Source organism: Lagenorhynchus albirostris, chromosome 2, assembly GCF_949774975.1.
Source record: "Lagenorhynchus albirostris chromosome 2, mLagAlb1.1, whole genome shotgun sequence".
Classification (NCBI taxonomy): domain Eukaryota; kingdom Metazoa; phylum Chordata; class Mammalia; order Artiodactyla; family Delphinidae; genus Lagenorhynchus; species Lagenorhynchus albirostris.
In genome coordinates this window covers 70,376,421-70,402,415 of record NC_083096.1, presented here as the reverse complement: position 1 = coordinate 70,402,415, position 25,995 = coordinate 70,376,421, and the positions used below count along the sequence as shown (strand labels likewise).

The window sequence follows — 25,995 nt, the reverse complement described above, 5'->3', positions numbered from 1 at the left end:
GCGCCCTCGTCGTCTCCCTTCCCCCACTCCCCCAGGGCAGGGTTTCCTTTGTAATTAATCCCAACGCTCAAACCAGAGGGGAGGAAAAAAGTGTTAATGAAGAGAGCGTCCCAGACTGACTGAGCGGTCGCCGCTCGCAGCTAGAACACCAAGTAATTAAATTATTTTTGGAAGCCGGGGGATATGGTGGCGACTGTGTCAGGGAAATCCCCGTATGCATGGGAAGAAGGGAGCATTTCTCGCCACTAATTAAAATCAGGGATGACTTTCTCTTCTCGCAGCCCTAGAGGGAGGAAAAACTCAATCTCTCCACGTCCCAGATTGCACTGGATTTCGTGTAGCCGGGTCTGGGCCCTAAAGAATTGAACACGGCCACCCCTCGGGGTCGGGGGGCTCTGTCTCCGACAGGCGGGTGGAGAAAAACAGCCCCAGGAGTTGCTGCGGGGTGGGCCCAGGACAGGAATCGAGGCATCCCCCAGACCACCTTTCGGGGCCGGGGTCACAGTCCCGCCGGCAATTCCCGGGATCCAGGAGGGCCGCCAGGAATCTGAAGGCGAAGGGCTGGGGGGGGGCGCCGACTCTTGGAAGAGCGGGGCCGCAGACAATGGACGCGGCGGCGGGAGGGGCGGTGCCTGCGGGAACAGCCGGGAGGCGGCACCCGGGAGCGCGCGCTCCCCCGCCCCCTGCACCCCCTCGGCTCTCGTCCCCTCCCCCTCCGCCCCCTCCCCCTCCTCCGCCGGTTCCCGATCTGATTCCTGATCCCTGATTCCTTGATCCTTGGTCCCGCCATGGGAGCCTAAGCGCCCCGCATTCCCCCCGGCCCCCTGCCCCTGGGGCCCTGAGGGGGAAGAGACTGCGATCTGGGACGGAGAGGGGGCGACCAGACTCAGGAGCCCCCCTCTACACCCCCCATCGTCCGCGCTGCCCGTCCGGGAGCGCGGAGTTCGTAGCGACCCGGAACGCTGCGGATACAAAGGCGCCGGACCGAGTGGGGCGCCGGCGGAGCCCACCCGGCAGTTCGCAGCGGCTGGTGAGTGCCGGGCCGAAGGGGCGCGGGCAAAGTTTGCAAAAAAAAAAAAGGAAACAGAAAAGGGGACAATCATGCAAGGGGCCAGGGGGTGCCCAGTCCCCCAGCGAGTGGGGTGGCGTATGGGGGAAGGGGGGCGCGGGATAACCCCCTTCCGGTCCGTTCCCCCACTGCACAGCAGAGTGCCCCCCAACTTTGGGGAGAGGAAGGGGCGCGTGGGGAGGGGGCGGAGCCCGGGCCTGGAGAGCCGGGGACTTTCCTGGGCCCGGGGTCCGGCGCCCGGCGGGGGCCTTAATGTTACCGGGGGAGCCGGTTGAAGTCAAAGGCTGGGAGTGTGTGTTGGAGGTGGGGGGAGAGGCAGTGGAAGGATCGAAATCTGGAGGTGTTGGAAGGCGAGGGTGTTTAGGGGTGCATGCACACCTCAGAAGTGTGGGGAGGGCCGGGGGCAGGTATGCAGTGAGGGTGTGATGTGGAGTCTGGGGAGACCCGCCCGAGGAGAGTATAGGGGGTGTTCGTGCAGGTCGAGGATGGGGATGGAGGCCAGAGACCCGGACACTGTGTTATCTATAGGGGCCCAGAGGACAGGCGCCGGCATCCCTCTCTCCACTCATATTTACCCATTTCAGGGGCTGTGGGCTCTGCATTGGTGAGTTTTAAAGGCCTGGTGGAGCATCAATGTGCATGATTCTTTGTTTTTGTGTGTGTGTGTGCACCTTGACGTGCTGCGTGTTCCTGCAGGTGGGTTTGGAGGTGAAGGTGTTTTTCTGTGCCTGAGTGTGTGTGCACCCAGGGAGGAGCTGACCATGTATCTGTGGTGTGTTTGGATATGTATTTATGGGTATACTGTGGGGAAGGGGTGTGTATCTATGTGTGTGAACTGGGTGGGGGTTTATGGGAAAGAGATAGACAGGTACTGAGGAAGGTGGGTGTGGGGCAGAATGGGGCATACCTGGATAGGTGTGTGTGCATCTGTGTACTGGAAAGGGATGCGAGTGAATGTGTTCTCTTGTGTGTAAAACCTGTGCTGATAGATAAGTACCAGCGTGTGCCTGCCACACCACACACAGGTGGTGTGTGTATTTCTGAGTGTGTATTGGGGGTACTGCCACTTGCCTCTGCAGGCAGATTTTCCTGGCAGAGAGCCCCAAAGGAGGGCTGCCTGGAGGATCCTGAGGCTTCTTGGATGGCCCTGCCCTGGTTTTGAGGGTAGTGCCTTAAGTATCTGAGACCTATGGGTGGGAGTGAGTGGGCCATTTTATGAGGTGCCTGTTTTGGACAAGGGTGTGTGTTGTGGGGAATAGGGAACAGGGGTTCAGGTTGTAGTCCTAGAGGAATCTGGGGGATTGGAGGAGTCAGGGAGAAGAAAAAGAGGGACATCCTCTTATTCCACCTTATAGATAGGGTTCCAGTGCTTGGAGAGGCTACATTCTTGGCTTCCCAGCCCAAGTTCAGGCCCCTCAGGCCACAGTTTTCTTGTAAAGCCATCTTGGAGTTTGCTGTTTCAGAGTCCAAAAACTGCCCTGCCTCTAGGATCCTATAGTTCCCGAGGAGTCTGGGATTTTGGTATGGGATGGAGGCCGGAGGAAGGAGAGCCGGTGCGTAACATCTTGGGTTCCCTTCCCAAGGGAAGGGAAGGGGTTGAGAAGGTAGCATGGGAGCTCTGGGGAGGGCAGTGGAGGGTGTTTCTTCAGGAGTGTCTGCAGGTGTGTCTGTGTGGTTTATCACACTTTCTTTTTGCTGGTGAGAAGCATGACTGGGATGGAGCTGTGGTCTGGGACCAGGTCTCAGGGTGAGGAATAGGGGCTGAGCTTGCCAGGAGGACAGTTGTCCCTGTGGTGGGGAAGGGGCAGGCACTCATCCAGGGCTGTACTCACCGTCATGATGGTGCGGTGGGAAGTGGATGTATCTGTCCCCAGAGAAGCAGCATCTACGTTCTCTGTCTCTTTCCCTCTCTCTCTCTCTTTCATTCTTTCTCTTTTGGGATGAAGAGAAGGGGCTGGCCATCTTTGGGATGCATGCCTTGTTTGCCCATCTCACTCTCAGTCATTTTCCTTTTGCTGCCAGAGGTTAGATCGAGGCACCCAGTTTTAGGAGCTGAGGCTGTGAATGCACAGGCCCATTAGGGTCTCTGGGTAATTCCCTAATGGGAGTTCCTAATGGGCATGTGCAATTGGAATGTTCCCTCTTTAGCCCTCAGGGCTCCCCACCTTTCTTAAGCCCCCAGATTAAGAGCAGAAAATGTTGGGACTAGGGGTGGGGCAGAGAAGGAAAAGACTGGATTAAAAAAAATGCATGATTGCCCCAAACCTGACACCTATCTGATGGGTAAGGTTCCCAGGGCGAGTGAGGTTCTTGCATCTAGGATGGTGTGCTCTGGGGTACCTTCCAGGGTACCTTGTTTGCTCCTGGCCTCTCACTGCATGCATGATGTATTATACTGGTGTGTGTTGGGGGGCTCTTCCAAGGAGGAGAGGACTTGTGGTCAGACATTGGGAAAGGCCGCCTCTGAAAGTACTTCATACTGGAACTAGTGGCCGCGTTGCCCCCTCCTCCCCCATTGTCTTGCTTCTGCCCTCTCTCCCCCTAATTCTTCTGGGACCGGCCTCTCTGGTGTGCCCCCTCTGCTTCTCTGCTCCTTCGAGATCTGAGGAAGGGCCCCCTTCCCTGTCCCTAGAGCAGGACAGACTTTTATCTGCTTACTTGGTTTCCAAGAGGTCCTTTCAGTTAGAGGGGGATCAACTTGACTAACAGAAGCTTTGTGGGGAACAGTGAAGAGATCTGGGATGCCCATCATCCCCTGAGCTTGAGGGTCTTCAGTTTTCCTTGGTATTCCTCCCTGAGCAGCTCCCCACACTGTGAGGCCAAAGGGAAGCGTCCAGCAGAGTTGGCTGGAATTAGTACTTAATAGTGTTGTGACATTGGGCAGGTTCTTAAAACCTATTCCTCAGCCTCTTAGATGTCTTAAGACACTATCCTCAAGACTGCCCTGGTGGTCCAGCGGTTAAAACTCTGTGCTCCCAGTGCAGGGGGCCCGGGTTCGATCCCTGGTCAGGGAGCTAGAACCCACATGCCACAACTAAAAGATCCTGCACGCCGCAACAAAGATTCCGCCTGCCGCAACTAAGACCTGGCGCAGCCAAATAAATAAATAAATATTTACAAAAAAAAAAAAAGGCACTATCCTCCCTCCCCAGATTGGGCCTTCCTCCAGGAACCTCTAGTGGCCTCCTTCCCTGGGTTTTAGCCTGCTCTTAAATTATAGTTTGGCCATTTCCTAGTTCTGAGACCTCAGATAGAGTAGATAACTTTTGAAGCCTCACCTGTAAAATGGAGTTAATAATAGGCCCTACCTCTTAGGTTTATGAGGATTAAATGAAGTAATATAGAGAGAGTACTTCACACAGTGCCTGGCACTTGGGAAGCCCTCAGTAAACGTTACCTGGAATGGTTTGGGTTCTGACTGATGATTATTAAAGGCATGAGTTCTGGGTTGGGGAGGAGAGCTAGGCCTTGGTTCTGCACTTCTTCTGGCAGACCATATTGGGCACTGCCTACTGTTTGCCAGGTGCTGTGTGAAGCACAAGGGATGGAGGGGTGAATAAGACTGGCTTTCCTAGGGAAAATGTGCATAAACATGCCAATTCACTGAAACCCAGTGAGTAGTATATGGAGGTGTGTTCAGGGGGCCACCGGAAGAGCAAGAGTGCTTGGTCCTGGCATGGGTGTCAGGGAGGGTTCCTGGAGGAGATGTGACCTTAGTTGGATTTTTTTTTTTTTTTTTGGCGGTACGCGGGCCTCTCAAAAATATGGAACGCTTCACGAATTTGTGTGTCATCCTTGCACAGGGGCCATGCTAATCTTCTCTGTATCGTTCCAATTTTTTAGTATATGTGCTGCCGAAGTGAGCACAGTTGGATGTTTTTTAACTGAGATGAAATTCACATCACATAAAATTAGACATTTTAGGGACTTCCCTGGTGGTCCAATGGTTAAGACTCTGCAAGGGGTGCAGGTTCGATCCCTGGTCGGGGAACTAAGATCCCGCATGCCGCGTGGTGTGGGCAAAAAAAAAAAAAAAAGAGCCATTTTATTATTTATTTATCTATTTGGCCACGCCGTGCGGCTTGTGGGATCTTAGTTCCCCGACTAGGGATCGAACCCGCACCCTCGGCAGTGAAAGTGCGGAATCCTAGCCAGTGGACCGCCAGGGAATTCCCTAAAATTAGTCATTTTAAAGTGAACAGTGGCACTTTGTACACCCACAGTGTTGTGCGGCTACCACCTCTATCTAAAAACACTTTCCTTATCCCCAAAAGGAAACCTGTACCCATTAAGGATACAAGTTAATGTATCCTCCCCATTCCTTACCTCCCATCCCCTGGCAACCCCCAATCTGCATTCTGTCCCTATGGATTTACCTATTCTGCTGTTTTATATAAATGGAATTATACAATGTGTGACCTTCTGTCTTGCTTCCTTCACTTAACATAATTTTTTCAAGGTTCATCCGCGTTGTAGCATCACACCTCCACTCCTTTTCGTGGCTGAATCATATTCCACTGTGTGGACCAACCTTAGCTGGATTTAAAGGATGAGTTAGGCAGGCAGGGAGGGGCCTGGGGAGGGTGCTGCAGGTAGAGGCTGAGCATGAGCTAGAAGGAACCCGGGGTGCTGGTGAGCCAAATGCTGCTGGTGTTATTGGATCTTGAAGTATTAACTGGGGTTTTGGCCTCAGTTTCCCTGCCTATAAAATGAAGTCCTTTGTGGTTGGCTGGGGCTGGAGGCATTAGGGAGAGGAGAGGCTGGGATATTTTATTGCCTCTTCTCAGAGTCTGGGTCGCAGATGGGACTTTTTAAAACTTGCTCTTTCTTCCTCTTTCCTGGGCAGCTCCCTCCAGTATGCATCTGCCCTCATCCCTGTGGGTACCCGTCTTCCTGTTTTACTGGGCATTGACTTCCCCTCTCTCTGAATTGACCTGAAATTTCTCTCACGCTCTCCAGGTGGGTAACCCTGTTCATGGGGAGATTTTGGTAGCAGAGGTGAAGGAAAAGGCCTGGGAGTAAATCCTACTCACACTCGTTCCCCAGCAGCCTTCCCTGTTGTTTTTTTTTTTTTTGAGGTACACGGGCCTCTCACTGCTGTGGCCTCTCCCGTTGCGGAGCACAGGCTCCGGTCGCGCAGGCCCAGTGGCCATGGCTCACCGGTCCAGCCGCTCCGCGGCATGTGGGATCCTCCCGGACCGGGGCACGAACCCGCCTCCCCTGCATCGGCAGGCGGACTCTCAACCACTGCACCACCAGGGAAGCCCTTGGGCAACCTTCTGTCACCTCTTGTCTTGTGATGTGGAGAGAAATGAGGTGGGTCAGGAAGACTCTCTCCATCCCTTTCTCCACACTGCTTGGTTCAGAGTAGGAGGCAGAGGCCTTGTGTGGTGGCGCCCTTTGGAAATTAGGTGTTGCTGTGCTTGTCTGATGCCCCTGGCAAGGCTGGTAATTACAGACATGACAGCTGGGAACGGGTTTGGGAGAAGTGGGCTTAGAATCAGCAGAGCTGAGGATTTCCCGGTAATCAGGGTGGGTCAGTGAGAGGGGAGAGTGGGAAGTTGGGGGCTGGAGTGGGGCGGGAGGCTTGGGGCCCCCTTCTCCTGCCACTCCACACACAGCTGAGCTTAGCGCCTGCAGGAGAGAAGGAGGTGATTAGAGCCCAGGCCCTGCCTCACTGTAAATGTGGAAGGAGGGAGGGGAAGAGAGAGGCTGGAGGATCCAGGAGCCCCTGAGGAAAGAGGCAGAGAGTGTGATGAGGGGTTTTGGCTGCTCTCTCAGACCTGGGTGTGGTCTAAGTTAGAGAGGGACCGTCATTTGGGGGCTGGGGCCAGCACTGTAGCCAAAGTGTTGTTTCCATCTTATTCTGGGTGGGGTCTTACTTCTCACAATGAGGTTATGGGAACAGGGAGTGAAGGGGATTGGCTGTGCACCCTCTATAGTAGAAAGAGGTGGAAACTAACATTTTATTGAGCATCTGTTACATACTTGACTCCGTGATATTCTGTATACATTATTTCATTGAACGCTCGACCTTCTGAAGTTGGCACAATTATCCCCATTTTACAGATAAGAAAACTGAGGTTTAGAGAGGGCAAGCAACTCATCTAAGATTACATAGCTCCTCAGAGGCTATGCTAGGTCTATCTGATGTCGTTTCTCTTCCGTTTCCCAAAGTGCTCTTTCCACCTTTCCCTCCTCTCATTTCATTTAGTTCAGGTTTTGTTCATTATTGCCTTTCATCTCGAACTTGAATAATTCCCCTACCTCCTGAAAAGCAGACATGAGTCCAGATGTCAGCCTGAGGAGTAGAGAACTCTACCCTTGAGGGAGGGTGTCAGTCTGCTGGAGGAATGGGGTCTCCTAGGAGGAGCACCTTGTTGTCACAGCCTGGGGCAGGCCTGCCACCTGGGCAGAACATCCCCGGGGGGCTGGCCTGTTCCTGTCTGCTGGGTCACTTCACACGTGGGGGCTCCGGCCACCATAACCCATGGAGTCTTGTTTTGATTGGAAGGGCCTGGCCCTCGTTGTCGGTAGAGTTTTCCAGCAACGCCCTAACAATATCCCTCAGACCCCAGAGAGTTTCACCAGAGAGCTCGTGGCTCCCCCATTCTGGCTAGCAGAGAGAGTGTGTCTGTGTGTGAGGGTCTGGGGAGGGGGCTCTGGCTTTTTAGGGTGAGTGGAGGTACACAGGAACAGGTGCTGAGCCCGAGGTGTGAATGCAGTAACTTGGAAAGCAACCGAGTGTGAACAGAAACACTTATTTTTGTCCCCTGCTTTACTCCAAGATTGGGGTGGCAGATTTAAGGGGTGGGGGATGTTGAGGCTCCTCAGAAAGAGTGAAAACCTCAGGTGGTGGGTTTGTCAAGACAGTGGGGGTTGGTTGGTGCTTGGGCCTTTCAGCTGGCTCGGTTTTCCTAGATAAGAACCGGCTGATTTACCAGGTCAGAGGCCCTGGAGTGAAGCAGGAGGAGAAGGTTTTCAGAACGGGGAGACCCAGGGAGAGCCAGGCCTGCCACCCGCACCCCGAGTCACACTGCGTCTTGCACCCTTAGGCCCTCCCTACTGCTTTCCCCACACAAACCGACCTTTGTTGCCAGGGTCCCCACGTCACAGCTGTCCCCGTCCACGTGCAGACCTAAGGTTGGCTGACTCCTCATCCCGAGGGGCTGCTTTCTACTCGCCCCCCCTCCCCCCGAGGCGGGCCCTGGGTGAGCAGGCTTTGAAGGTCTCTTGGGGTCAGGGACAGGTGGGGCCCACCTAGGACAGTAGGCTAAGAAGAGGCGGAGGCATTTTTGTTTTCCGTGAGGGTGGGCATGTGGAGCGCACAGGAGTTGGCCTCTGGGTCAACGTGGCTTGCCCGCCTCCCATTGTCCACCTTCTCCTGTCCCTGAGGACAACTCAAGGTGCCTATTTTCCTTCTTGGCTCTTCCGCAGCTTACGTGGTGGGCACGTAGGGGCCGGTCCTTTGCCCTAGCTGAGGGAGGGAGAAGCTCAGAGCCTGGTGGGTGGGAATTATGGGGCCTGCTCATTGGTGAAAATTTAACAGAGCATCCAGGCATCTAGAAGCCCCGGTTACCTTCTCCCCAGCTTAGCATCCTGTCTCCCCTCTGGCTTCCACCTGGGACAGATGCCAAAGGGATTACCGGCCCCTTCTACCGAGCACTCCTTCCTCCCGCCCAGTGTTCCTTTCCAGACCGACTGGGAATGGGTCTGGGGGAGGCAGGGAATGCAGCGCTGTTGTGTGTGTGCAACATGCGTGTACTTGTGTGCAGTGCGTTGGGGGCAGGGACTTTCTGAGAGCCGGGGTGGGGGTGGGCGCGCTGGAGAGAAAGCAGAGCAGGTCTTTACAGAACCTGCCTGGCCAGGGTGGGTGGAGCTGGGCGGGGCAGGCAGGAGCCATTCCAGGTTTCAGAGGGGGAATACGAGGTGTACATGTGCCTGTGTCTGTGCTTAAGTGTGTCTGTGGATTTGGAGGGTCCTCAGTCTCCCCCTCTGCTTTAGATCGAGAGAAATTAAGGAAGGAGGTGGAGAAGGGCTTGGCGGTGGCTTCCCTAGCTCCTTTGCAGTGAGAATGCAAGCTCAGGTATCCTGGCCGGGAGCCCAGTCCATGGGCCCTCCCCTGCTGTGCTCCTTGCACTGGGGTCTGGTGGGGAACAGCTGCTCTGGAAGCATAGACTGTCTGTGTGACCCAAGCACGGCTCTGCCCCTGCTACTCAGCCCAGTGAGGAGAGGGATCCTGCCCCCTGCCCCAGGGCTCTAAGGAGGGGGAGCTCATGTCTGGGGCCATCCTGGGAAAGTGCCCGTTAACAGGGCAGGGGCGGGGCGTGGTACCAGCTTTTGGACATCTGCTTCCGGCTCTTTCCTAGCCCTCAGCCCACTGAGATCCAGCTGTTCTCTCTGGCCTCCTGGACAGTGCTGTCACTTAAGGACACAGGGGCCTTTTTCAGGGTACAGGAATCGGGGGGGGCAAAATCCCATTTTTGGTCTAGGGCCTGGGGCTGGTCCTGGCCCACTTTGTGCCTTAGTTCTTTTCGTGGTAGGGAGAACCCAGCATGGGCCTCCTAGGATGCAGGATTCGTCCGTGGCGCAAGGCTGGATGGGAATGAGGAAGGAACACTGAGATCCTCAGTCAGGAGCGGTCGGTGGGTGGAGGCAGAAACCAGCCCTTACAGGGGAAGGGGCTCTTCAGTCTCAACTGTCTCAACAAGCTTAGGCCTGTCTAGTCTCTGTCCCTTTGTCACTGAGGAAGAAGGGGTAGGGCAGGAGCCAGTGAATTCTCTCCTGTCCTGGCCATCTTACAGTCTTGGCTATTCCAGGAACCAGAGTCCAGGAGGAGTGTCGTGGAGGAACCTGGTCTCACTCCAAGAGGAGCATGCCTCAGAGTCACAGTGTTAGTGAGGTCTTTCTAACGGTGGAGGCCAGAAAGGGCTGCCTCGGATGTAGTACCATGAGCTAGCACCCTTCTTTCTTTGGGCCCTACCTTTTTATCTGTAAAACTTGGGGGTGCACCTGGAAGGCCTCTTCTAGCTTAGTGCTGGGACCTACCGAGAGTTGGGTGGGTCAGTCCACTGTCTCCTCCTGTGGTGGGGGGGGGCGTGGAGAACGATGTGGGCACAGTCAGAGGTTCGGGAACCTCCCTCTCCTCCCTGGGAGCTTGTTAGGTGCTGCATTTTCCTCCCACATCGGACACCTCCTGCCTCTACCAGTGTCTGACAGGGCGGCCTGGATTGAGCACATCCGTGAAACTCAGGGAGTGATGTGGCAAAGAGGAGAAACCAAGTGGGACAGTTAGTTGTGACTTGGAATCTGCTCTCCCTCACACTAGCTGATGTCTTGGCAAGGTGCTTGGTCTCTCTGGGCAGACATCTAGCTCCTTGGATACTGGGCTGGGAGATGGGACTTCCGGTGCCCCCCAGGAGGGTGGGCATCCAGCACTTTGGGTGGAACTCACATTGATATCCTTGGACAGAGGCAGTGGTAGGTGAAGCTTAGGGAGCCATGGGGCTGGGGGCCCACATGTCCACACCTCCCATGATTTGTAGTGGGGAAGAGGGTGCAGGGCACATGCAGTAAGACTTAGGCTCTTGTGTAGGAATCAGAGACCTTTTCAAAAAAATTGAAGTATAGTTGACTTACACTGTTGTGTTAGTTTCAGATGTACAGCACAGTGTTTAAGTATTTTTGAAGATTATAGGAATCAGAGACCTTTAATGGGCAAGGGTCCACAGACTCCTCTGCAGGAAGGGTCTAAAGAGGTGATCATGCCCATTTCCTTGCATCCAGGCAGGACCACCCTTGCCCATCCTGGCCTGAGGAGAGGAAGGCCATTTGTTTAAAAACTGGCCCTATCGGAGCACTGCTCCTGTAGGATGAAAACTTTTGGCTTCCTGTCCTCTTTCTTATCCTCTTCCCCCCTCCAGCAGGAAGTGCATTCTGAAATCCCACACAAGCGCCTTCCGCTGCGCCTCGGGTCTGGAACTCCCAGCCCTGTCCTCGGTAAGGACGAGGAACTGCAGGCGCCCTTTCTGAGTGCATGTTTGTGTTCTGTCCCCTCCCCACCTTCTTCTCTACCTGGTTGCCCTGCTCCCAGAGTTCCTTCCGCCAGCCCGATCTGGGTCCTGTCTCTGCCTCCTTTCCCCACCCCAGGCCTGAAAGGAGCTGGGACCGGGTGGTGGGATAGCCCCGGGCTAGAGCAGCAGGGGGAGGTGGTGACCACGGCCGCCTGCCGTCTGGTCATTGGTCCTCAGCACGCGCCTCGCATGGGGCTGCCTGCGTCTGTGTCCGAGGCCTTGTCTGCCTAGGCTGCTCCTCTGAGTGGGGCAGTGGGGAAGGGGCTAGTCTTGGTCTGACTTTTGGCCAACACAAACCCCTCCGATGCCTCCCACCCCACCCAGGGCCTTACTCCCTTTGCCTGTTGCCGGGTTTTGAGTGTATTTTTTCCAGAGGCCTCTGATTGTTTCCTGAAGAAACCCGATCCCAGAGCTCATACAAAAGCTGGGGCCGCCAGAGGAGAAACCCCATTCTCTCCCCCTCTGTCCCTACCCCCCCACCTCCATAACCTCTCTCGCTTGGGATGCTGGGTATGGGTTCCAGGACCGGGCTGCCATCACCTAGGCAACAGGGGGCTTTGGTTGCCATGGTGATCAATGTGGGAGAAGCTGGGCAGCAGGGACAAAAGCCCCCACATTTCCCCCCCCAGCCCTCCTCCCAGTCCTCTTGGGATGATACTGAGACACATTCCATTAATTTTATTTCTGAAAGGCCTTTGGAGGGGAGAAGGGTCTCCTTTTTGTGACGGCCGCTCTCTTCCCTCCCACTCTCCTCTCTGGCCAACCCCAGATAATCCATGGTTGGTTTGAGCAGGGGACCGGGTGAGTGTGTTTGTGTGTCTGGGGTGGGGTGGGGGCAAGGTGAAAAGCAATGGAACACATTCCCTTTTACAGTCTCCCACCCCCCAAACCAGGGCACTCCCTGCCCTGCAGCAAGTCTGGACTTCCCTCCCAGTCCTGTCATGCCTCCCACATTTCCACTTGTTGATCTCATCCAGCGATCCCCTCCCCCACTCTCTTCCCTGGGAACGCTGCCCACCTGGGAGACCCTCCAAACCCCTGATTCCTGAGACCGATTAAACAAGGGGAACTTCTGCCCTTCTTTTTGCTCACCTCCCATCCTTCCCCACAGCCTCTCCAGTGCTTGGATTAGTTCCCTGGGGTATTTGAGGGAACAGCAGGCAAGGGCCTCAGAAATTGGGTTCATTTTTGGCCCCTCCCTTTGGTAGGGGAGGAAGGAGCATGTTTTGGTGCTTTCTGGGCACCTTGAGTTGGGTTGGTAGGGGTGGGAGAAGCAGGCCAGGGGAGCTGGGTTTATGTTGGGTCTTTAATGAGTAGCTGGGAGGAAGGTAGGGAGCTTTAGGCCAGGGCAGCTTAGAACAAAGGGCTGGGAGGGGACTGGCACCCGTGTCTGGTTTGAAATTTATCTGTAGGGGAAGTACAATGGCATCAGCTTCCCTCCTGCGTGTGTTTGAAGTGGTGGTTCTGGTGTGTGTGTGTGTGTGTGCGCGTGTGTGTGTGTGTGTGTGTGTGTGTGTGTGTGTGTGTGTGACTTCAGTTGTACAAGCAGCAGGATTTATACCACCTCTTTCCCAGGTCTCAGAGGAAGTATCTGGGGATTAGAGTAGGAATGATCCTGAAGCCAGAGTGTATTAATTGCTTAACTTATTACTTGCTGAGCAGTTTATTAAAGTACTTCTTTTACCCCCAGGATACGTACAGCAACCGCACGAGGTGTGTATCATTTTCCCTATTTTACCAATGAGCCTACCAGGCTGCCAAGCACAGAGAAGTTAAGTAACTTGCACATGGTCACACAGCTCATCAGTGGGACAGTTAGGCTTGGAATTCAGACACTTGGCTGCAAATCCCAGGCTCTTTTTGCTGTTGGCTCTGGCAGACATGAGAATTCAGGCTGGGGAGATGGAGCGTCTGGCTTCTGGTGTCTCTGTCTGGACTGGAGTCCATGGCAGTCCTTTTCGTCTTTATTTCTCCACCTGTCTCACTCTGTAACCCAGTTCTCTCTGAACCTCCTGGTGAAATTCAGTTTTTAGGAGGATGACTAGAAAGAATAAGCTGAACCACAGCAAGAGAGCTGCAGGTGATGTGTCTGGACTGTATCAGGGACTAGACCAGTAGAATGGGTTCTTGGGGGAGACGGGGTCATGGAGCCCAACATGTAATTAACAGACAGGGAGATGAACAGGGCCTTGTTTGTAGCAAAGGTTTTTAGAAAGGTTTAGGGTGGGTTAAGATCCTGTGTCTCTGTTTTCCTAAGTGCGTTTCTGTCACACATTTGCCTTGACATGGGGCTATTGACAGACATCACTAGGCCGTGGAGTGCCTCCACATAACTCTGTTAGGAGGATAAATGAATGGATTTAGCATTGATTTCACCTCCCTACAGTCGTTGCAGTTTCCCTGAGAGTCAGGTGCGTATTAGTTACTTGCTATCTGCCCATGGGAAGGCGGTAGATACAAATATGTATCAATCCTAGCTCTTATTCTCAAGTTACTGATGGTTCAGTTCAGTTGGAGAAACGTTAACAACTACATAAAGCAAATGAACGTAACTGACCTCTGGCAGCACCTGGCTGATTTTATTCCTACCTTGAAACGCTCTAATTCTTGGCTGCGTGACAGCCCACTCTTCTGGCTTCCAGGCTCCTCTGGCCTTGCCTTCTCAGCCCCTTTGCCTGATCCCTTTCCTCGGACACGTTTACATATTGGAGTTCTCAGGGACCCCCTATTTAACCCTCTCCCTGGGTAATCTCATCCATTCCCTTAACCTTGCACACCATCCATACCTCTAGCTCAGACTCTTTTCTGAGTCCAGCTCCTCTGACACCAGCTGCCTGTTCCACAGCCTGTCTCACAGCCATGAACTCAGCACAGTGGAAACTGAACTCACCAACTTCCTCCCCAGTCTTCCCACCTAATAATGGCACGACCACCTACTCTCTTGCTCAGGCCAGAGATCTTGACGTTCCCCTCCCCCTCACGCAGTCCAATTAAGTCCTGTTGGTCCTACCACCAACGTATGTCGCAAAAGTGACTATTTCCCATCTCCTCTGCTGCTCTGCCCCATCCAAGCCTCACCACTGTAGTCGCTTTTTTGTTTTTCAATTTTAATTTTATTTATTTATTTTTGGCTGCGTTGGGTCTTCGTTGCTGCACGCGGGCTTTCTCTCGTTGCGGCGAGCGAGGGCCACTCTGCATCGCGGTGTGCAGGCTTCTCACTGCGGTGGCCTCTCTTGTTGTGGAGCGTGGGCTCCAGGCATGTGGGCCTCAGCAGTTGTGGCACACGGGCTCAGTAGCAGTGGCTTGCGGGCTCTAGAGCGCAGGCTCAGGAGCTGTGGCGCACGGGCCTAGTTGCTCCGCGGCATGTGGGATCTTATCTGACCAGGGATCGAACCCGTGTCCCCTGCATTGGCAGGCAGACTCCTATCCACTGCGCCATGAGGTTAAGCCCAGTAGTTGCTTCTTTACTCATCTCCCTACTTATGCTTTCTCCTCTCTCCAGTCCATACCTGCATAGCTAAAACCCTTTGCAGGCTTCCCATGAGCTCTTCCCCTGACCCATGGAGTTTGCAATAACCCGGCCCCCGGCCACCTCTTCAGCCTCACCTTCCACTGCCCTCTCCCTTCCGCAGCTCCGGCTCCACTGGTCCACCCAACTCTTTGCTGCCTTTGGCCTTCCACGGGGGATTCTGAGCTCTGCAGGCTTCTCCCTCCGCTCTGCCTGCTTAACTCCTGTGCTCTTTCAGGCTTGGCTGTTGCTTTCTGGAACCACTCAGTTTAAACGAGCCCCGCTCCCCAGACTTGCCTGTCCTACTGTCCTCATCATTCTCCTTTCATCACTGTCGTTTATACTCACCTGTTTACTTGTTTAGCGTGCACCTGCCCCGCTAGATTGTGAACTCAGGGTCTTTTCACCACTGTACCCAGGGCTTAGCAGGGTACATGGTTCCTAGAAGGAGCCTAAGCAAGAGCTGGTGACTCAGCGAGTGAAGGTAGGAAATGACTGCTCAGTGCGCGGGGATGATGATGGTGGGGTCGGGGTTGGAGGGGAAGATGTAACATTGGGTGCTGGGGGAGGTGGGGGCTTTCGTGAGGGGGTAGGGGCTGCGCTCTGAGGAATGAGCAGGATTTGGTTGAGAGTGAGAGAGGAGACGAGAAGGAGAGGTCCTTCTCCCTGCAGAATTAGAAGGTGAAAGTATAGAAGAAAGATGCTGCCCCTCAGCTCATGACCTTGCCTAGTTCAGGATGTTAGGTTGTCAGAGAATGATTTCTACTCGGCTTTTCCTCCTGCCCCCCCCCTCAGGATGTTAGGTTGTCAGAGAATGATTTCTACTCGGCTTTTCCTCCTGCCCCCCACCACGTGATCTGTAGTTTCCATTCCTTACCCCCGCCTTGTGAGCACACACAGGCACACACACGCACACACACACAGCCTCGGGGGGGAGCCGCCAACTTGACCTGGCAGTAACTGTGGGTGTGTTTGCCGTAGATGCTGGGGAGCGGATGCCAGGAGAAGCAGCCACAGGCAGTCCCCTGTGGGCACACTCAGAACTTATGAGCGGGAGGAGATGAGGGGAGAGAAGGAGAGGCTTGGGGCAGCCTCTGGGCAGAGCTAGCTGCCTCCTGCTATGGTCTCCACGGGTCCAACCAGTTGGCCTGGCCAGAACCTGCCTTCTCCAAGTCTTAGTTTTCCTGGCTGAGAATAGGAAAGCATTGCCTGGTTCTCCCCGGCAGGGGGTCCAGTGTTGGGTCATTCTGGGTGGCCTTTGCTGGCCCTCTTCCCCCACCCCTGTGCCCTGGGCACAGTCTGGGGGTGCTCTTTCTAGGAGGCAGGGCAGGAGGAACTGGGCCCACTGGACAGAGCAGGAAGCTGGGTGCAATATTCTCAGGTAGTGGCAAGGCTGCCCTGAGCTTCCCGCAGCCGCCTCTTAGGGATGGCCTTCCTCTCCACTCTGACCCCACGGAAAGCTCCAGCTCCCCCTAATCAGCTGCTTCCTCTCCTCAGGACGGCCGCTTGATTTTCTCTGAGACCAGCCCACCCGTCCAGCAAAATAGAGTCCCTCAGGGTGACGGTTGATTTTCTAAAGGTGCCCCTTGGCCTGAAGAAGTCGGTGCTAAAGGAGGTGGCAGTGGGGCCCCCCAAAAGGCCCCAGCCTGTGGCCCTGGAGCGCTACAAGGCGCGGCGTTCAGACGCCATGGACACCGAGTCCCAGTACTCAGGGTATTCCTACAAGTCGGGCCACTCCCGCAGCTCCCGCAAGCACAGGTGGGTGTGCGTGGGGCGTGACGCAGGTGGGGGGGAGGGGTGGAAGCATGCACAGGGGTGGTGGACTGGGGGTGGCTGCGGAGAAACCCGGGTCCTCCCCTTGACCTCATGTGCCTGTTCCCCTGGCCTCCTGCTGCAGGGACCGTCGGGACCGACACCGCTCTAAGAGCCGAGACGGGAGCCGTGGGGACAAGTCGGTGACGATCCAGGCTCCAGGGGAGCCCCTGCTGGACAATGAGTCCACGAGAGGGGATGAGCGGGTGAGCGTCAGGGGGATGAGGTCTAGGCCAGGTGTTTTCCAGACTGATCCTTGGAGAAGTTAGAGGTCCATGAGAAAGGGGAAGGGCCTGGAAACCTGGTGTCTTCCGACAGAGACCAGATCAGGGAGGGCATCTTGTGTCATACTTCTGCCAAGTGTCCCAAGCCAGGACCTTGTTTCAGTAGAATGCAGTAGAATTTCAGTAGAATTCAGAGATCCCTTTGGAAGCAGCAGCCTCTTTCGTCTTTATGACCCATGTGACTTGGGCTGTGTAATGGGAATCGCCTGGCTCCTCTGGGCTCAGGCCCGCCAGTTAGGGGGTTGGGAATCTGGAGTGGGGGGGCTGGGGGTGTGGCAGCCTTGAGTTCTCCTTGTGCCTAAAGGCATGGGCACTCCAGCGCTCTCTGGTGTCGGACTCTAGAATAGCACCTCTGGTCTTAGGGTAGGTGGGAGGAATCGATGGAGAAAGGGGAGGGAGAAGAAGTGAGCCCGGAGAGACGGAGGAGGTTCTGCAAGAGAGTTCTCTGGGACAGGGCTGAGCAGGTTGCTCCTGGTCTAGCCTCTCTGGCCCACTGTGTGCACCTGGCAGGGAGGTCAGGGGGCAGAACCCAGTGCGGGCAGAAGGCAGAGGCAGGATTTGAGTTGACTGTGAGGTTGTCCATGTCTCATTCCTCCTTTTCTTTCTTCTTGGGAGCATCTTAGGGGGCTGGAGACTTCACAGGACATCTCTGTGACTGACACTGGGGATTCCTGGGTCTTGGGAGCAGATCACTACCTGAGGGAAATGTTCTTTCTCTCTCTTTCCCAATCCCATCTTCTCCCAGAGACCTGGCCTCCTGAATTCTTGAAATGACCCTGAGACCTGATCAGCTCCTGTTGTTGATGATTCCCCAGGCCCTTGATGCTTGGAGTGCTTCGGCAGTGTGACTGAGGGTCATATTAGGGTTCCCTGAGCTGAGAGCAGGCAGCGCCTCCACTTTTCATCTTCTGGTCAGACTCTTCTCCTTTCCTCGGGGAGGAGATTCTTCCACCCCCTAGTCTCTGACCCTGCCAGGCAGTCTCCTACACTCCCCATTCTGTGTCTCTGTCCTGTAGCCTGAATCCCCTGGGTGTCAAAATGTGACTCCATATTCCCAGACTGTCCACGAGTTAAGGGTGTAGGCACGGATGACCACTGGTGGCCTTGGGGCTCCTCTGAGGGATGGCATCCAGCCCCTGCAGAGAAACAGCTTGAGTGGACCACGCTCAGAAGGGCACCAGGGGACCTCAGCCTGTCCACCCACTTGCCTCCGGGAACAGGCAGCCCCTGTGTGGTGGGCATTCAGATGGCCCAATAGAGCCAGCCAGGCGGACCAGAGACCCAGAGTGGCCCCGAGTCCGCACTGCGTCTCACATGCCCCTCATTAGCCACTCACCTTCCCCAACCCTTCCTCCCGGTGACCTCTTCTCTTCACCACGCTGCCTTTGTCAGGTCACTCCCTTAACCAGAAACCTTGAGTGGCTCTCCGTGCTTGGAGGATAGGTACCTGTTGCTTATCCTGGCCTTGCAGGTGGCCTGCTCGAGCCTGCCCGCTTTGCCTGGAGAGTCTGACCTCGGATCCCAGTCTCTGGCTGAGCGGCTCCCTGGCATCTGTCTTGTACCCTCTGCTCTGAGGGTACATGGGTAGTTTTTTGCTGTCTGGCTGATGGCACGAAGCTCCCACAGGGCCCAGGTCTCAGATGCCCCATCTCTGCAGAGGCCAGGCTTGGGCATGCCATGGAGCTCAGTAAATACTTTGATGGCCGCATGTTTGTTGATTACCTTCTTTTCTCCTCTCCCTGCTTTGCTCTCTGTCTTCTCTCCGCTCACCTTTTCTCCTGTGTCCCTGCCTCCTCCTCCTATCCCCACATTGCTGCGGCCCCTCCTGATGCAGGACGACAACTGGGGGGAGACGACCACAGTAGTAACGGGCACCTCGGAGCACAGCATCTCCCATGATGACCTCACGCGCATCGCCAAGGACATGGAGGACAGCGTCCCGCTGGACTGCTCCCGGCACCTGGGCGTGGCGGCGGGGGCCACGCTGGCCCTGCTGTCTTTCCTCACGCCGCTGGCTTTCCTGCTGCTGCCCCCACTGCTGTGGCGGGAGGAGCTGGAGCCGTGCGGGACGGCCTGCGAGGGCCTCTTCATCTCCGTGGCCTTCAAGCTGCTCATCCTGCTGTTGGGCAGCTGGGCCCTGTTCTTCCGCCGGCCCAAGGCCTCTCTGCCCCGTGTCTTCGTGCTGCGTGCCCTGCTCATGGTACTCGTCTTCCTGCTCGTCGTCTCCTACTGGCTCTTCTACGGCGTGCGCATCCTGGACGCCCGCGAGCGCAGCTACCAGGGCGTGGTGCAGTTTGCCGTGTCGCTGGTAGATGCCCTGCTCTTCGTGCACTACCTGGCTGTGGTCCTCCTGGAGCTGCGCCAGCTCCAGCCTCAGTTCACGCTCAAGGTTGTGCGCTCCACCGACGGGGCCAGCCGCTTCTACAACGTGGGCCATCTCAGGTATGGGCACGTCGGGGCAGGCAGACGGGCCTGGGGAGGAGGCTGAGAGGACCGTAGGGTAGGAGGGTGTGATAGTGGGGCTGGAAGGGACGGGTTAGGAGGGCTGTGTGGGACAGAGTTGCGTACTCTGTACATCCTAGGTTTTCAACAGCGTTTGTCAGGCTAAGGGTCCTGGAGCAGGTAAGGCAGGAGTCAGGAGTTGGGAGTGAATAGATGAACAGACAGTTAGAGATCGGGGATCTTAGAGAGGGATGGACCGAAGAGGATAAAGGTTTGGGGCATGAACAGGGGCTTTTTGGAATCATGTTTCTAGCTCTTTCTCGGAGGCACAGCCCCTTGAGGGCACTCAGTCAGTGGTCACAGAGATGAGCTGGCCAGAGGAGGGACTCCCCCGCAGAGGAAAAGATAATGAGGAGAGTTCTTCAGCCCCCCTAAACTTGTGGGCAGGATGCCCGCCCTGGCCATCCAGAGCATCAATAGCGCCTCCTGGTCCTGCAGGGAATCTTGAGGGGAGAATGATGGAGGGGAGGAAGTGATCCTTGGCTGGGGACCCCGGCCCAATGCCCTTTCTCCCCTGGGCTTCAGCACGGCAGGGAAGGAATGGCAGGCCCAGCCCTGGGGAAGGCTTGGGAGCCTGGTAAGTAGACCTCAGGCCCTGAGCCAGGCTCCTTGGAAGCAGCTTGTCCCTGCCCTCTGTCCTCTCCTGCCCTGCCAACCTGCCCTGATGTGTCCCTCCCCCTGCGCCCCTTGTCTGTCCGTTCTCCCTCCCCCTCCTGCCGTGTCCCCCACAGCATCCAGCGCGTGGCAGTGTGGATCCTGGAGAAGTATTACCATGACTTCCCTGTCTACAACCCTGCCCTCCTCAACCTGCCCAAGTCCGTCCTGGCCAAGAAAGTGTCTGGCTTCAAGGTGTATTCCCTCGGAGAGGGTGAGCGGCCCTGCTCCTCGGCCTCCTGGTCTCCTCCCAAGCAGGATTCCCAAGTTCCTGCCTCCTGTTTCTCTTTCCCCCTTCTTCCCTTGCTTTCTCCTTTCCCCAGCCCATGTCCCAGCCCCTTCTGTTCTGTCATTTCCCTTAACTCCAGGTGGCTGGTCTTAGCTGCTGACTCTACTTGCTGTCCCTTTATGCTATGGTGCGTCCCCTTAATCTGGCTCCTCTGCATCTGCTCATCAGCCCTGGTCCTAAGCCCTCGCTCTCTGAGCCCCAGAACCTCCTGCACTGGGGAGGAACATGTGCGGGACTCCTGCCCTCCGGTGCCTTCCTTGTTGCTTTCCTGTGGGCCTCTCCCAGACGCGGCCAGGAGGGTTGGGAACGGGAGGTATTGCTGGGGGGTGGACACAGCTTCCTCTGGATGCGTCAGGTTGCTGGCTCCAGACTTCCTGGAGCGAGAAAGGAGGCCACGCTCTGAAGTGGCCATCCCCTCTCTCTCCTGCTCCTGTGCAGAAAACAGCACCAACAACTCCACGGGCCAGTCCCGGGCTGTGATTGCAGCAGCGGCCCGGAGGCGGGACAACAGCCACAACGAGTACTACTACGAGGAGGCCGAGCATGAGCGGAGGGTGCGCAAGAGGAGGGCCAGGTGGGTCCCTGGGGGAGGAGGGGTTGCTGGGGGCTCTTGGGTGTGGATAGGCTGGGGAGAGGAAGACCATCGGCTTCTGTAACTGCTGATGATATGGGTGAGGTGTGTGCATTCGCTTTCTGTTGCTGCCTTAATAAATCACCATGAACCCGGTGCTGCAAACACAGTCCCATGGGTCAGGCACGGGTGAGCTGGACCCTCCACTCAGGGCTCATGGGCTGAAATCAAGATGACTCTCATTTGAGCCTGAGTCCCCTTCCAAGCTCACTGGTTGTTGGCAGAATCAGTTCCTTGTCACCTGGACCCATAGGCAGTTCACCTTTTCCTCCGGGCCAGCAAGACCAGGTCTGTCTCTGACTTCTGCCACCAGCCAGAGAAAACTCTGCTCTTAAAGGGCTCATGTGATGAGACCAGACCTGTCAGGATAATCTCCTTATTTTAAAGTCAGCTGACTCAGCACTTTCATTGCATCTGCAAAACGTACCAAGATTATTGGGTTTTTTTTTTTTTTTTTTGCGGTACGCGGGCCTCTCACTGCTGTGGCCTCTCCTGTTGCGGAGCACAGGCTCCAGACGCGCAGGCCCAGCGGCCATGGTTCACGGGCCCAGCCTCTCCGCGGCATGTGGGATCTTCCCGGACCGGGGCACAAACCCGTGTCCCCTGCATCGGCAGGCGGACTCTCAACCACTGCGCCACCAGGGAAGCCCAGTACTGAGATTATTGGATAACCAGAGGATGGGCATCTGATGGAAGTGGATGGGGCATTTGAATTCTGCCTACACAGTGGAGCAGGGACTGTTAAAGGATGTGCGCCTCCCTGGCGATGGCAGAGATTGAGGCTAGATTAGCCCTCCTTCCAGTAGATCTTGTAGGCTTGCTCAACAGATGGTACATTCTTACCTGCAAAAAAATACCATATGCTAACACATATATATGGAAACAAACAAACAAAAAAAAGGTCATGAAGAACCTAGGGGCAGGACGGGAATAAAGACGCAGACCTACTAGGGAATGGACTTGAGGACACGGGGAGGGGGAAGGGTAAGCTGGGACAAAGTGAGAGAGTGGCACGGACATATATACACTACCAAATGTAAAACCGATAGCTAGTGGGAAGCAGCCGAATAGCACAGGGAGATCAGCTCAGTGCTTTGTGACCGCCTGGAGGGGTGGGATAGGGAGGGTGGGAGGGAGGGAGACTCAAGAGGGAAGAGATATGGGAGCATATGTATATGTATAACTGATTCACTTTGTTATAAAGCAGAAACTAACACACCCTTGTAAAGCAATTATACTCCAATAAAGACGTGAAAAAATTAAATAAATAAAATAAAATAATATCCATTTATTTCCCGGGGGAAAAATAAATGAGGTTCTAGTGCCCATATCTTGGTAAATTCTTAAACGCTGTCCGCCCTTCTCCTTTTTTCCTGTTCACATTGTTATGTGAATGCTAGTTTGGTCTGTTGGGATTTCCATGGAGGAGGAGCAGAGGGTCATGGAACTCTGCCCTTCCTCCCACATGATCTCCAGACTTCCAGGGAGAAAGGTAGCCCTGACCCTGTTCTTACACGAGGCTGTAGTGGATTGAAGGTCAGCAGCTCCATTTCTGTGACATTCCAGCAAGTCTCCAGTTGTCTCAGAAAAGGCCCTCGTGGGAAGGAAACCGGAGGTGTTCCCTTCCTCCTCTACCTTTGCCCTGACTAGGGTCTTTGGATCTCCTGTGCTGCCACCACCATAGGGGACGCTTGCCTTCCCCATTACCTTGGTTGTAACTAGGAGAAAACTGTTTCCCTTAGTTCAGATCCTGAGTCAAAAGGATTTTTTCAAAAGAAACTTTACTGAGACACTTGGGGGAAGCAAAAGAATAAACAGAGACATGGTAGACTTACACAGATCCACACGTTTACTTAGCCCAGAATCCCATCCTAAGCTGCTTGAAGTCCCCAGGTTCCTGGGTTTCCGGATACTGGTATTGTTTTGTATGTCTCTATGCTTTTAATGTAAATTGGCTTCTTTTCCCTGCTTCCCCCTTAACAGTATATTTTTGAGATTCACCCTTGTCTGTATATCTGGTTTGTTGCATCTCATCACCGCAGAGTACTCAGAGAAATCTTCCACCATCCTGACCAATATTTGGATGACAGTCATCTTCTTAATTTTTTCCATTTTGATGAATAAGTAGTATCTTATTAACATTTTAAGTCTCTGATTACTATCCAGTGACTACTTCATCTCTTTTTCAGTCTTTCAGGTCTCTTACGAATTATTTGTTCACTCCTTTGCCCATTTTCTATGCTGTTCTTACCTCTTCCTTCTTGATTTGCAGCATATATTTTGCATTACCTCTGCCCACCCCAGGTGTTAGTTAATGTTGCCCATGCTGTCCTGGTTGAATAGACGTCTGTCATTTTGATGTAGTTATAGCTATTAATTTTTCACCCACTGAAGTGTGATTTGGCGGGTCTTAAGAAGGCTTTTTCTAGGGTTTGATCCATAGTTGTCTCTCTGGGTTTGACACTAGATTGTCCTCCTTGGGTCCCTGGGCTGAGCTCACTGAGCACTACAGCTGTTTCCTATCCCTAGAGGGGGAAAGACCCTCCCCATCTACCCAGCTGCACACATGCATGTTCACATGCACACACACAGCCCCCAAAGCCTGGTTCTTTTTTTTTTTTTTTGCGGTACACGGGCCTCTCACTGTTGTGGCCTCTCGCGTTGCGGAGCACAGGCCCCGGACGCACAGGCTCAGCGGCCATGGCTCACGGGCCCAGCCGCTCCGCGGCATGTGGGACCTTCCCGGACCGGGGCACGAACCCACGTCCCCTGCATCAGCAGGCGGACTCTCAACCACTGCGCCACCAGGGAAGCCCCAAAGCCTGGTTCTTGACTCCAGTTGGGTGCGTATTGCTTCAGGGAGAGCACAAAAGCCTGACCTCGCTCAGGCTGCTGGAGGGCTGAAGCTGGGGGGAAGATGAGAGGTTGGCGTCTGGTCCATACTCCTCATGTCCCCCAGGCTTGTGGTGGCCGTGGAGGAGGCCTTCACTCACATTAAGCGGCTGCAGGAAGAGGAGCAGAAGAACCCCAGGGAGGTGATGGACCCACGGGAGGCAGCCCAGGCCATCTTCGCATCCATGGCCCGTGCCATGCAGAAGTATCTTCGCACCACCAAGCAGCAGCCTTACCACACCATGGAGAGCATCCTGCAGCACCTTGAGTTCTGCATCACTCACGACATGACACCCAAGGTAGGCCCATTCTGCCCCCGGCATCCTTCCTCTTTCCCCAGTTCTGGCCCCTTCCTTTCCACTTCCTTCTCCCTTATTCTCTCACCTCCTTCCATACCCTCCATCCCTCTCTCTCTCATCTCTACCTCTGTATAGTCTCTTCTGTCATCCGTACTCCATCCACTCCATCTCTGCATGGGGTAAAGTTCTTAGGTGGTGAGGAGAACAGGGAGTTTCAGGACCATTTTGGGAATGGTTGAGACCTATTTCTCATCTCTGTAGGGGTTCCGGAATTTTCAGATCCAAACTCCCGCCTTTACCTCCCTCACCTCCAGAAGATGTTCTTTGCACTGTGCTCTTTTTGAGCCATTCCCACCCTTCAGCTCTACGGCCAGCTTCCTAGACTTGCATCCCCTGAGCCATCTTTGGGGAACAGGTGATTAAACATGTTGCACTTTAACTGTGACACCTCTAGCTTTCTGCTGGTGCAGCCCTGCTGGACGTTACCTATACGAGCAGAAGGGAGAAGAAGGAAGGACGAGGGAGGGCTTGCCCAGGTCATAGCAGGTGCCAGGGATGAGGGGTCAGGAGAGCTGAGTCCCAGCCCTGACCCTACTGAGCCGTATCACCTCCGTGTGCTCCCGATCCCTCACTGATAAACTAGGGTCTGAGGCAGATGATCTCAGGCCCTTTCCTGCTCTGACATTCTGAGATCGTTCGCAGAGAGTGAGCCTGGGGACATCTTGGTGGTCTTTGGAAGCTGTACCCCCCGAGGGGTAAAGGAGGGTGGGTGGGAGGGAGAACTTCCTGTGAAGTCCCTTCTCCCTTCCTCAGGCCTTCCTGGAGCGGTACCTGGCGGCTGGACCCACCATCCAGTACCACAAGGAACGCTGGCTGGCCAAACAGTGGACACTGGTGAGCGAGGAGCCGGTGACCAACGGGCTCAAGGATGGCATCGTTTTCCTCTTGAAACGCCAGGACTTCAGCCTAGTGGTCAGCACCAAGAAGGTCCCATTCTTCAAACTCTCCGAGGAATTTGTGGACCCCAAGTCGCACAAGTTTGTCATGAGGCTGCAGTCTGAGACCTCGGTGTGACTGTGCAACAGCAGGGGGAGTGGGAGACGCGGGGGGCTCCTGAGGGTGGTGGGGGCGTGGCCCTCAGGCCCTGCCATGTTCCTGCCACCTTCTTCCTCTTGCTCTAGTTTTTTTTTTCTACTTGAATTAACCACCCCCCCCACCTGTCTCCTCCCCTCTTCCTTATTTACCTTATGTGAACCTGGAGAGACCATCCTTCTGTCAACAGTACCTGGGAAATTCCCTCTCCTTCTCCCACCCCCCTCACTTTTGTATCACTCCCGGCCCTGCAGGAACCAGTGCCTCTCTCCCTCTCCTTTCCCCGGGTGACAGTCTCTTCTGAAAGGGCACAGGGCCCACCTGAGCCCCACTCTCGAACCCAGGTTCTTATAAGCAGTTCTATCCAGCGGCCCCCAAAAGGATTTCTCTGGGGGGCTCCGATCTGACTCCAGAGAGCCACGGTGCCAAACTCCTGAGCAGCACTACCTGCGGCCTCCTGGCGGCAGGTGGATCTGCTCCCCCTGCCCGCTCACCCCAAGCCGGAGTTCTTGGGCAAGGATCCTCCTGCATCCTCCTACACAGCCCCAGAATCCGGGGCCTCCCTGCCAGGGTTATTTGCTTCCAGCTGTTTGAGCCTCTCTCCCCCATCCACACATACTCAGAGCAAGGGAAGATCCCATCCTTTACCCTGACATGTCTACCTTCCATTTCTGATTTGTGTGGTCACGTGTGACCACAGGCAAACTGAGATGGAAACCCTCTGTGACCACTTTTCCTGGGCCCTGGGGGACAGACAGTACCTTTCTTCCAAGGGGTCTTTCCTGTGCAGCCCCTGGGGGAAGGTCGGGAGAGAGCCCCGTGAACATCGCTGACCCCTACCCTCGGAACTTCCTTCACCTGTGTTCCCACCATGGTGGGATGGGTCTCCC

At 55.1% G+C, this 25,995-nt stretch overlaps 1 protein-coding gene and 1 non-coding gene across 2 annotated transcripts; one reads left to right on the top strand and one right to left on the bottom strand.

Moving 5' to 3' along the window:
- The first annotated feature begins 745 nt into the window (after positions 1–745).
- VANGL2 (VANGL planar cell polarity protein 2) lies at positions 746–25,087 on the top strand. The gene is made up of 8 exons (XM_060142256.1): positions 746–1,030; positions 16,148–16,408; positions 16,548–16,668; positions 18,581–19,188; positions 19,980–20,116; positions 20,630–20,765; positions 23,782–24,013; positions 24,827–25,087. Exons 2-8 carry the CDS (start codon positions 16,338–16,340, stop codon positions 25,085–25,087), a joined length of 1,566 nt encoding a protein of 521 aa, XP_059998239.1. The 5' UTR covers positions 746–1,030; positions 16,148–16,337.
- Positions 4,828–4,936, bottom strand: LOC132516655 (U6 spliceosomal RNA). The gene has a single exon (XR_009539462.1). It is a non-coding gene; the product is annotated as a U6 spliceosomal RNA (small nuclear RNA).
- Positions 25,088–25,995: the final 908 nt, after the last annotated feature.

Bases quoted from the DNA above. Each gene is read 5' to 3' on its own strand.
- VANGL2 (XM_060142256.1), top strand. From the start codon at position 16,338: ATGGACACCGAGTCCCAGTACTCAGGGTATTCCTACAAGTCGGGCCAC. The intron at 16,669-18,580 runs GTGAGCGTCAGG...CTCCTGATGCAG, and splicing joins CCACGAGAGGGGATGAGCGG to GACGACAACTGGGGGGAGAC. The intron at 24,014-24,826 runs GTAGGCCCATTC...TCCCTTCCTCAG, and splicing joins CTCACGACATGACACCCAAG to GCCTTCCTGGAGCGGTACCT.